Source organism: Staurois parvus, unplaced genomic scaffold (assembly GCF_062004578.1).
Source record: "Staurois parvus isolate SC_StPar_1 unplaced genomic scaffold, SC_StPar_1.0 ptg000088l, whole genome shotgun sequence".
NCBI classification, from domain to species: Eukaryota; Metazoa; Chordata; class Amphibia; order Anura; family Ranidae; genus Staurois; species Staurois parvus.
Genome location: NW_028317884.1, coordinates 2,709,960 through 2,722,089, shown reverse-complemented (window position 1 = coordinate 2,722,089; position 12,130 = coordinate 2,709,960). Strand labels below are relative to the sequence as shown.

At 42.8% G+C, this 12,130-nt stretch overlaps 1 protein-coding gene across 9 annotated transcripts in view; it reads right to left on the bottom strand.

Annotated features, from left to right (window-relative positions):
- The window catches only part of ANK1 (ankyrin 1), a 371,616-nt gene that overhangs the window by 131,761 nt on the left and 227,725 nt on the right, over positions 1-12,130 (bottom strand). For all 9 annotated transcript variants that reach the window (XR_016311732.1, XM_089670260.1, XM_089670265.1 and 6 more), the window contains 2 exons: positions 1,845-1,943; positions 861-959 (listed from right to left, as the gene is read on the bottom strand). Coding sequence is in view for 8 of the 9 variants with exons in the window: in XM_089670260.1 (XP_089526386.1) it covers positions 861-959; positions 1,845-1,943 (198 nt within the window). In the remaining variant the exon portion in view is untranslated. The remainder of the gene's footprint in view (positions 1-860; positions 960-1,844; positions 1,944-12,130) is intronic.

Sequence of the window (12,130 nt, the reverse complement as noted above, 5' to 3'; positions counted from 1 at the left end):
ATTCTTGCAGTCATTGAGAAGTACTGAGTGAGCTGTGATTGGTCACAGCTTGTCACATGGTACAAGGCTGTTGTGAATAGCCTTGTACCATGTGACCTCTGTGATCATTCACAGATTTCACACGTAGTAAGCAATGATGTCACAAGTGACATCTTGCTTACTACCTTGCATGTGATCGGGACCTCGTACAGAGGTCCCGTCCGACGATCGGTGTTTCGCTGTGTCCGGAGGACACAGCGGGCACCGGATTGCGGTGCTGCGCGCTCCCAGGGAGCGCGCACAGCTAGAAAACGCGGGTGCCGTTTATGAACGGCAACCCGCCCCTGCACTGCCACCGCACTGCCGTTTATAAACAGCAGGCGGACGGCAAGTGGTTAATTCATTTTTAATATTCAAAACAAACTCCCCCATCCAGCCATGTTTCCACGCTTTCTTTTGCTGAGAAGTCACTTGAAAAAACACCCCCCTATCATTTCTGGCAGCGATCATGTTGAATAAGGGCAGATGATTCATGCAGAATTTACTTCCTGGAATCTATCTGCCCTAAGCTCAGGCATGAAGACAGCAGGGTGTGCTTAGCTAAGAAAACCCCTCTTCCCCTCCTGAAGACTCCTGGGATGCATGACATCATTTGCCTAGGCATGGAAACCAGGAAGTAACTGAAGAAATGTAAAAAAAAAAAAGTTTAAAACAAGTAAATAGGATATGCTTTCCTATCTATTTACTAATGCTAGCAGCATGAGGATTAAATATAGTTAGTGTTGATTGAGAGAGTGAAATTCCACTTTAAACGTTTTCTAGTAAATTGGATAGCACTGTACATCATTCTTTTTTTATGTAGAACAGTATAGTGTTTTTACCTGTGACTGACTGTTGACGTTGGCCCCATAGTTGACAAGCTCCCGCACCACATCCAATTGACCAGCCAAAGCAGCAATGTGCAAGGCTGTGTTACCCTTCTATATAACCAAAATGACAATATTGGTCAATAACATGCACAAGGAAGACAATGATCTCATTTATCAAAGTGCCTGAAAAATAAATGTCCATATTACACTATGACTAACATTTAAGTTACACTTGAAAATGATGAGTGCAGTGTAAGAGCCTGTGTAGACTGGTGTTGTCACATGCTGTCTTTTGTATTTCAATACAGTGCTGTCCAAATGAACACCTTTGAACATAAAATGCTGTAAAAAGCCGAGTATTACCTATTTAGCCTGCAATGGAAATGTAGCTCAATAGGACCTGTTGCATCCAAACAAACACAAAATTAAGCAGGTCAAACATAGCTCCAGAACTGATATCTATACTACACTATTGAAATAAATTGCAATCTTTCAATTCAAGAAAAAGTATGCCCATCCATACAAGCCCAAAAGGTTTATTTGGTACCTGTAAGCCGATATAGACTTAACGCTTACTCAAAAGGAAACTATAGTCTTTTACAGTATGTTAGGCTCTCTCTCTCTCTCTGTGCTCTGTGTGTGTGTGTGTGTGTGTGTGTGTGTATATATATATATATATATATATATATATATAGCACATAATCTTAATATTATGCACGTTGGGCAGCTATATTGTCCCATTACATATACAGGCTCTGCTTCCTACTACAGTACTATACAATGATGGTGCTTTGCTGTTGCCCTCTCCCAGTGGAAGTATATGGATCAGGTCTTTTAGACACTTTGATTAACTTGGTCCTATAGAGTGGACATTGGTGAGACAGTAAGATATGCATACAAAGAAAGAAATCATGGGAGATGTGGAAAATGCACAGAAGAAGACAGTGAGCTACTTAGTAGAGAAGACCAGAGAGAGGATCGTTGTTTTGCCTTTACCTTCGTGGTGGTCTCCAAGACAATCTCCTTGTGCAGCAGCTCGCTGACCATTTTGAGATGACCCTCTTTACTGGAGAGGTGCAGGGCATTGAGCCCATTCTGCAGGGAACAGACAATTACTATCCACAAAGAAAACAAACTTTTGTAGTCAAAAGTGGTCTTTTGAAAACCTTTCTACCACAATGTGTTTATTATTGACTGCAGCCTATCCCTTAAACAGCAGCTGTTTTATTAGTACTGTATTATAAATAAGGTGAATGTCCTACGTTATCACCAATAAACAATGACATGGATGATCCTCAGTACCTTACAGGGATGCTGTAGTACTACTTACGATATCACATCCTTCAGACTAGTTTTGGGATATAATAACTATCCAATCTGAAGCTTTTTAGTAACAAAGTGAAACCAGTCAATCCTCCCAATGTCAACTATATGTATTGCAAGGATATTGCTAAATGTTATATAGAACCTTACCTGCTTGTGTTCAGTAGATACTGTAATGAGATAGACCATTCTGGACATCTTGATGGAGAAGTGCTATGATTGAAGATTCTGCTTTTACTGTAATCCCATGATCAGTTTTAGTCTTGTAAATAAAAAGGAATGCACCCCCATACCTTTAGGGCTTCTGTATATGAGCATTTCTTTGTTTCAGAACTGTTTTTCTCCCTATACTATGCAGAAGCAGCTTAAAGGAACTAGATGTCACTTAGTAGGAGGTCAGAAGATGGCAAGAAGTATTTGTAAAGTACCTCTGAAGGAACTCACAAGTGTCTCAAACTGGTCTTAAATGCAAGCATGAAAGCCCACTGGATGTGCTTATCTACACCACCCTTAGATGTGTGGGCCTTTACAAAACATGATATTCTCAAGTGAAGTAAAACTAAGGTCACTGCTGGCAATGTCTATAATTCATACTTGGGAAGAAGGGAATTATAGGAATCCCCACTACAAAATCTTGCCCTGGTTGCAAGGAACAAAACCTTGGTATTCTTGGCAGCTGCAGTCAATCACTGCTGGCTGCAGACTGGAATAGAAAGGTATTAAAAAAGAAACATTAAGTGAATTTGCAATTATTTTACAGTTGCTAAACTGCAGGCTTTGAAACCCAGGGTGCTCTTGTATGTTCATATTGATTCATCACTATAATAAGCAGCCTTGCTGACCAATAGTGATGCACAGAAAGTAGGAGGGGGTGAGTCTAACTATAATTTTAAGACCTTTAGTTTTTCTTTGCATATTAAAGTGTCCTAAATCTTGAGGTTCACAAGGTTATCTGCAAGTAGTATAACCATAATTTAGATACCTTTAGATGTCAGCTTTTCACATTTTGCTGCAGTTTATCACCTTTAAGTGGATTCAAGCCAAATGATTAAATAGATTTTGCAACAATTCCAATATGTTCTTAATGTTCTTTAACTATGAATTCAGTTCCTCTGTAAGCCATGTTTCCAGAGTTTTTTTTTACAAGATATGTAATACTCATGTTAGTAGATAGCCAAGGTATACATTGTATGTACATCTTCGTTACCCAAGGAGCAATGTTTTGTAGAACTATATGGAATCAAGGAAACTGCTTGTGCCCTCCTGATCTATTCAGGAAACTTTCAAATCCTGGAACAGTATAGATGATGCTATGAAGTTCCATCAAAAAGACATACTGAAGGCAGAGATCCTAGGCCAGCCAATCAGTAAAAAAGTAATGTTTTGTAAAAAAAAAAGCAGTTTCTGGGAGTGAGTCTTCCTGTGGGGACTGAAGGTGTGAGAAACGACTGTGGAGAATAATCCACAGATAGGAAGATTGGTACCAATGAGTGACTCTTCTGGGTGCTAGTCACTCCTAAGAGAAGTCACATGGATGGAGATGATCGACCTGTGAAGGATCTTTAGCTGAAGGATGTGGATGAAATACCGCCAGCTGGGACGCAAGGATTTGTGTGCCGATATGTACATGAAGCTGTCTGTGGAGGAACAGAACCCTAAGTGTAGAAAATGTGACGGGAATGACATTACTGTATAAGCCATAGGCACAGTTGTTCATTGAACTAAAAAAGTAATCTATTCTCACCTTTGTGTGACACAGTGACTGCATCACTTTAAAAAGTACCTGTTTGATATATGGGACTGAAATAAAGATCTGAGGTCCTAGAACACTATGACCACAATAAGCAGGTCATGACACTAAAGCTATGCTAAGAAAGGGAAGGCAGACTTTGTTGAATTAGATGGTAAAACAGCCTTCTACAGTATGGTCCCTGCTGCAATGAAGTCTTATTTCACATCTAGTGAACTCAACCTTACTTACTGCCATTAAACCTGTTCAACAAGTATATTTTTCTCTATTTTTCGCTCCTATTTAAGGTTTTAGTTAGTAACTTGGGAAAACAGGATCAACTATAAAAGAGTTTAGTAAACATCCTCATGGCCTAAACCAAAATGTGACACCATGATCAATTTTATATCATTACAAGGACAGTTATTCTGTTCGAGTCTTCTTTTGGTGTCCAGTAAAAAGAGTCTTGGACCTTTAACCTAAAAATGTTGAAAAACCGAAATCTACATGACATTCATAACACAATATTAACCTGTGTCAGTGGGCTTTTGCTTGTGTGAAGTGGGTTTTGTATCCCCCTGGCTTAAAGAAGGTCAAATGCAGGCCAGAAAGAGGTCAGCTGCAAGTCAAATACACCTATCAACGAATGTCAATAAAGTGTCTCAAACTGATGTCATTGACACAAGCCCAAAGCCTATCAACACTGCCTCTAAAACATTTTTAAATGCTTTATTGAAGATGACTGAACAAACAAATGAACAATATATTAGCTTTTTTGTATCCCTCCTTAGTTTTGATGGTGCAGGCACTTTATATTTCACAAGTGTCCTCTTTTGCACAGGGACTGTCCTCTGTTTCCAGTGGACCTGTTCCATAAAGCAATATATTAGAGCAAAGTGCAAATGCAGAAACCCTTAGCGCCAACCAAAATAATGAATATGACAGCAATAATATAAAATGTGATTGATTACTAGGTGTTGACACCAATATGACTACTCCTTGTACTATCTCATGTCTCAAGACTGACAGATTGTGATTGATGAATCTAAAGGGTATAAAACAATACAATAGGCAATTTCAGGATACAATGGAGGGGAAAGGAGTACACTGACCATGCTAATACAATTTGGTGAATAAACTATTGTTTTCAATTGGGGCATGAAATGTACAGTAGGCATGTAAACATCTTTCGTACTACATCACTGACCTAATATCCAAGTACCGCCCAGCACACACACTCCGCTCCTCACAAGACCTCCTTCTCTCTAGTTCCCTGGTTTCCTCCTCCCATGTCCGCCTCCAGGACTTCTCCAGGGTGTCACCCATCCTCTGGAACTCCCTGCCCCAACCCATCAGATTATCACCTACTCTCCTCTCCTTTAGGCGCACCTTGAAAACCCATCTCTTCAGGGAAGCCTACCCCACCCCCTGCTAACTTGCCGACCTCCTCCACTCTTCCTATCACTCCATCCCCCACAGCTATCTCCTCCTGTACCACCATCCCCTCCCTCCTAGATTGTAAGCTCGAAAGAGCAGGGCCCTTGATCCCCTCATGTTTTGCATTGTATTGGTATTGTTCTGTCACATGTTCTGTCCCCCTTTGTAATGTACAGCGCTGAGCGAACTATTGGCGCTTTATAAACACTGTATAATAATAATAATCTTTCAAAACTCATGAAGTCTAAAGGTTACAGGTGGTTGGTAAATCAACTGTGTTAAGTTTTATTATCTCTAGTATGTGCAATGATCTTCCTTAGATAACCTAAGAGGATGTCTAGGTGACTTAGGTGACTTGAGCAAAGAACAGTTGGATTCCCACCAATCAGACCACTCACTTGTACGTTCAGAAGCTTGCAGCAGCTAAAGTTCAAACTTCTATTTATACTATGTGGAATCTTTCTACTAAACCAGAAACTGCACTCATACCATAACCACCAAGAGCGATGTCATTGTATCTACTAGCCTTACTAACTGAAAAAATTGTTAACTCATTGTTATTAAAACATACACCACACAAAAGTATTGATTCAATAATTGCAAGATGACCATAAAGCAAATGCTACACTAAAAATTTTAAACTCTTTGTGAATCCAAAGAAATCGGTGTATTTTTAAATGTTCCCAAGGTTTGGGGGAAAAAAAAGAAAAATATACATTGTGTATATTTCTGAACATCTGTTTATCGGTTTTTCTTGAGTAGGTGTCATTGGGCACGACTTCCCTATAGGGTCCTGCAGCTGTTCAGCACGATGGTAAGGAATCCTCACCACAGCCACATTCATAACGGTCTGTAAGCTGACCAGACTACTATAGTGTATTCTTTGTGCGAAAACATAGAGGCTTGCAATGGCAAGCATTTAAGTTTTTCAGCTGTCTTGACAAAGCCAGGGTGGGGGTATAAATTCCTGCCATGAACATGGGGGAAAACATTTAGCTCAATAGTGAAGAACTATTTCCTATTTCCGGTGATGTTTTGCTATAACGTAACACAGGAGTTATACAGTAAAGCAGAACCAAAGGGAGAGATATTAAAAACAACTTGAAATAATTACAAAACCCATAAAATGTATTTTTGTTCATGTGATTATTCATCATATATGCAGATTCCATATATCACAACTAGAAGGATTCTATCTGATCTTACCGGAATTAGTCCCCATGGTACACTCTTAGTGTATCCTTTATGATTCATCATCTAATGTCACATAATATGACACTGGAAATAAAACTGATCTATGGGAAACTGCAAGACCCTTATTGCACCCAAGTAATAAACTGAGGCTCTGAAAGGAAGAAAGCTGCACTCAATCACCCTACCCAATTCCATTCATAAGGGAACACCAGTGCTAAGCCTTGGCCTCTGTAAGCCACTCCAGTAATGATTATGATAAACACAAGCCGACACTCCAGTAAAGATCTTTGGTATCTTTTATTACATCAAATGCTAATAAACCACTTGACGGATAACCTGATGCATTTCAGCCACTCTTGGCCCTACTTGTAGCTATGAGTAAGGCCAGGAGTGGCTGAAACACGTCAGCATACCTGTTGAGTTATTAGATGTAATGAAGGATATCATGGATATCCTTCAAGCTGGAGTGCCAGCTTGTGTTTATCGTAATTGACTACTGAGAAAACCCACTGAATCTCCCTTTTTATATACACTCCCCAGTCACTTTATTAGGTACACCTTGCTAGTGCCAAGAAAATATCTCCCACAACATTACACCACCACCACCAGCCTGAACTGTTGATGCAAGGAAGGATGGATCCATGCTTTCATCTTGTTTATGCCAAATTCTAACCCTACCATCTGAATCTTGCAGCAACCAGTCTGCCCATTCTCCTCCAACTTCTGACATCAACATGGCATTTTCATCCACACATCTACCGCTCACTGGATATTTTTTCTGTAAAAATCCCAGTAGATTAGCAGTTTTTAAAATGCTTAGAGCACCCTGTCTGGCACCAACAACCATTCCACATTCAACGTCACTTAAATCCCCTTGCTTCCCCATTCTGATGCTCAATTTGAACTTCAGCAAGTTGTCTTCACCTCGTCTACGTGCCTAAATGTCTTGAGTTGCTGCCATATCATTGTCTGATTAGTAATATGTGTTACCAAGCAATTGAACAGGTGTACCTAATAAAGTGGCCAGTGAGTGTATGCTTACACTAATAGATAAAATATAATCAAAGTTGAAAAATTTAGTTTGCTAAAGCACTACATATCATAGACAACTGCCATGCATTTTTCAGTTAAGTGCTGCTCAATAGGGTTGAGATTGGTTGTCCTCTAAACTCATCTTTAACTGAACTCATAACTTGAGTGCCAGTGAGCTGCAGGCTTGGTTATTCCCCTCCTACAGCTTACATAAGCAAAGAGCTGGGCTTCATGGTGGGATTGACCTGGCCTGCAGAACACTGGAATAAAAAAGTGCACTTTCAGAGTTCAGCCTGGGATGAATTCGGAGGACACCTAAGCTCATCTCTGTGGTTGAAATCCTGCAGCCACTTTGCAGCCATTTCCTGCCAACATGCACTCCAGTGATGACTGCATGACATTTCTCAAGGAGAGTTTCCTGATGGTGACAACAGTGGACCATGTCTGCACAATGTGTATTGAAACAGTGACTTGTAGTCTTCATCAGAATTTCTGTGTCACGGTGAAAGCACAAATGCACACTGGGGAACAGAGACAGAGTTGTCACCTTGTAACAGAAAGTGTCTAAACAAGGACCATCATGGCAGCATTACCAGGTATTTTAACAAAAGATGACAATTTTAATATATTTACAACAACTTTTGAAATTACAAGAACATGTTTAAGTTTACATGAGATTATAGTGATTGGGATTACATATACTTTAATGAAAGACTATCAAAGACCTGCAGTCATATATTGGACTGTCGATCCATTGGAATATCTCAGTAGAATGTCAGATTTTGCATAAACAATAAGTAATTTATCACATTTGTGGCCATTAGGATACAGAAACACCCAACAAGGCTACAATGGCCCCCTTGTATTGGTGTATCAGTTTTAATCTTGAATCCTGATTCAATATCTAGGGAAAAACTGAGCCAATTTTGAAATCTCGTTCAGCTTTCAATTTCTGCCTTGCCTCTCCACCTCCATTGAGAAAAAATGCAAGGTGTTCTCTGAATGCAGCAGGGCAGACGGGAGACAGCTAGGATCACTGTACTGGCAGCAACTACTACAGTGATTCTCTTCTTCCATAGGGTTCGGCCAGGTATGGAATATGTATACTTTTACATTAGTCCAAGCTGGACCTAGGTAACTATGTAATACAAACCATACCTGGATTTCAGCTTTAATTTCACTCGCTGAGCTGCTTAGCTTTGCTTGAAAAAAAGCAATCTATTTTTTTAACCTCTTTATTTAGAGGGTGCACTTCTGGTGAATTTAAGATGGTTTCATTTATTTAAATATTTTTTTTTTAATTTTATTTAGTAGCTTGCTACTAATTACAATATTTTTACAGTAATATAACTCTTTACTGGACTGTGTTGTAGATGAGCTTTCAAAATGTGATTTAATCCACAAATATCCAAAATAGTTTATGTAATGTTCTTTGTGGGTTTGCTGGGTTAGTGCATTGAAGATTTCAAGTGCCCACAAATCCCTGGATGGAAGGCCACGTGTCAGGAACATATGAGGTTCTATCAGGGCGTGTTCTGACTTGAAAACCACCAATATAGATTACAATATGGCAATGGTAATAATTCAGTTTTAGCATTCTGTTCAATGGGTTCTCTCGTGTCAACCATTCATACAGGTCAGCAAATCTCACACTAAGTTCCCAGAGTCATAACTTTACAATGTAGAACTCATGACCCTCATACAGACTATGCTAACAACAAGCAACTGAATGACATTAATAAGCTGGTCTGGGTTTCCAACCCCTTCTAAACTTTAGATGTAGCGGGGATGTGCTCCATCACATAAACCAGGGGTCCTCAAACTTTTTAAACAGGGGGCCAGTTCACTGTCCCTCAGACCGTTGGAGGGTCGGACTATAGTTTTAAAAAAAAAACTATGAACAAACGCGGACACAGTACAGGAGATGACCAGAGACTGAGGACATACAACGGCGGCGGGAATACTGGGCCGGCCGTTCCATGCACAGATATTTCCCCCCAAGTGTGTCTTATGGAGCGAAATATACGGTAAATGCAGGACACCTTGTTGAGTCACATCTGTGTACAATATAAAGAGGGGGGGGGGAGATAAGGAGGGGAGAGAGGAGGGGGAGAGAGAGAGGAGGGGGGTAGAGAGAGAGGGGGGGAGTGAGAGGAGGGGGGAAGAGAGAGGAGGGGGGAGGGAGGGAGAGAGGAGGGGGGAGGGGAGAGAGAGAGGGGGGAGGGGGAGAGAGGGGGGAGAGAGAAAGAGGAGGGGGAGAGAGAAAGAGGAGGGGGAGAGAGAAAGAGGAGGGGGAGAGAGAAAGAGGGGGGGGAGAGAGGAGGGGGGGAGAGAGAGGAGGGGGGGAGAGAAGAGGGAGAGAGAGAGAGGGGAGAGAGAGAGAGGAGGGGGGAGAGAGAGAGGAGGGGGGGAGAGGGGGGAGAGAGAGGAAGGGGGGGAGGGACAGAGGGGGGAAAGAGAGAGGGAGGAGATCGATCATCTATTGCACTTATCTAGGGTCCGTGGCCGTGATACCCGGCATGCAGCGATGGAGTCTCCTCTTTTGTTCCCCCTCTTCATGGTCAGCTCTAGGCTCCGCCCCCTGGCCGTGATGGTTGCATGCACTGATCAGAATAGATGGCCGGCTGGCTGCAGAGAGGCCAGGTGAGTGGTTCGGGTTCATAAGCCGAGCCCACCTTCCCCTGTTCTTGAATTGCTGATCCCACCCTCCTGCCTCCAGCCGAGCCCTGCCGAGCTCTCCCAATCTGCCAAACCCTAGTCCCTTGCCTCGCGGCAGATACGCCCCTGCCCGGCGGGCCGCATAAATAGCCTCAGCAGGCCGCATGTGGCCTGCGGGCCGTAGTTTGAGGACCACTTACATAAACTATAGATATACTCAGTTATGCCCATCTAACCATTCAATGGTGCCTTCATGGACTCAACTAATTTCATACAACTTTTTGTTCTAATACCATGCCCAGGACTCAGTTTTTATAGAACAAACTTCTGGATTAACTTTGACAAGTGCAGTTGCATAAGAAGATTTTTCTCTAGTGATAGAAAATTCAACACTTAGATATTTGTCTATTCCCATTAAATTCAACAAAAATTTTCCATCCCTATCTTTAACTTTTTTTACTCAATCAAAACTGATTGTTAAAACGTCTCATTTAACTCTTACGTAGTCAAATAAATGTTCTAAAAATTTAATATTTCAAACAAAATTCTACAGGTGTAAGGTACTCTTAAATAAAATCTATTTTCCATCTTTTAGACAGAAATAAACAGTGAACCTTTGCAGAGCAGGTGTAGCATCACTGCACAGGAGGACTTTTTGGTTTTCCAAAGTTCAGCTTTAAAGCTAACTCTATTCTGAAAATCAAAGCCTGCAGAGATGCATCATATATTTGTACACCTTCATTATTAAGAACCAGTTTTTGAAACTATACTGGACTCTTTAAAAATGTAGACTATGTAAAACTCCTGCAGATTACAGACTAATGCAGCGGTTCTCAACCTGGGGGTCGCGACCCCTTTGGGGGTCGAACGACCATTTCCCAGGGGTCGCCTAAGACCATCGGAAAACATATTTCCGATGGTCTTAGGAACCGAGACACCGCTGCTGTCTCCGGCGATGTGTGGGCGGGATGATATGCTGCCCCTGTCACTGCCTCCTCGCCGCTGATTGGCCACCGGAACTGTAGCTCAGGAGAGGCACACAGGCGGCCAATCACCGGCGAGAAGGTGGAGCTTGGAGAGGAGGAGCCGAGCGGCAGCGCGCGGAGATCGAAGAAGATTGAGGGAGCTGCAGGAACGAGTGAAGAGAGAGGCCAGAGAAGGAAGACAGCTGACAGGTAAGTTCAAATTTTGCTGCTGCAGCCAGGTATGCAGGCTGTAGATGGGAGAGGGAGAGAGCGAGCCCAGGCTGGAGCAGGGGTCAGCAAGGTAAGTATCATTGGTGTCAGTGGAAGGGATAGTGCCCCATCATTTGTGTCACTAATACCAACGATGGGGCACTATTCCTCCCCCCACTGACGCCAACGATGGGGCACTATTCCTCCCCCCACTGACGCCAACGATGGGGCACTATTCCTCCCCCCACTGACGCCAACGATGGGGCACTATTCCTCCCCCCACTGACGCCAACGATGGGGCACTATTCCTCCCACCACTGACGCCAACGATGGGGCACTATTCCTCCCCCCACTGACGCCAACGATGGGGCACTATTCCTCCCCCCACTGACGCCAACGATGGGGCACTATTCCTCCCCCCACTGACGCCAACGATGGGGCACTATTCCTCCCCCCACTGACGCCAACGATGGGGCACTATTCCTCCCCCCACTGACGCCAACGATGGGGCACTATTCCTCCCCCCACTGACGCCAACGATGGGGCACTATTCCTCCCCCCACTGACGCCAACGATGGGGCACTATTCCTCCCCCCACTGACGCCAACGATGGGGCACTATTCCTCCCCCCACTGACGCCAACGATGGGGCACTATTCCTCCCCCCACTGACGCCAACGATGGGGCACTATTCCTCCCCCCACTGACGCCAACGATGGGGCACTATTCCTCCCC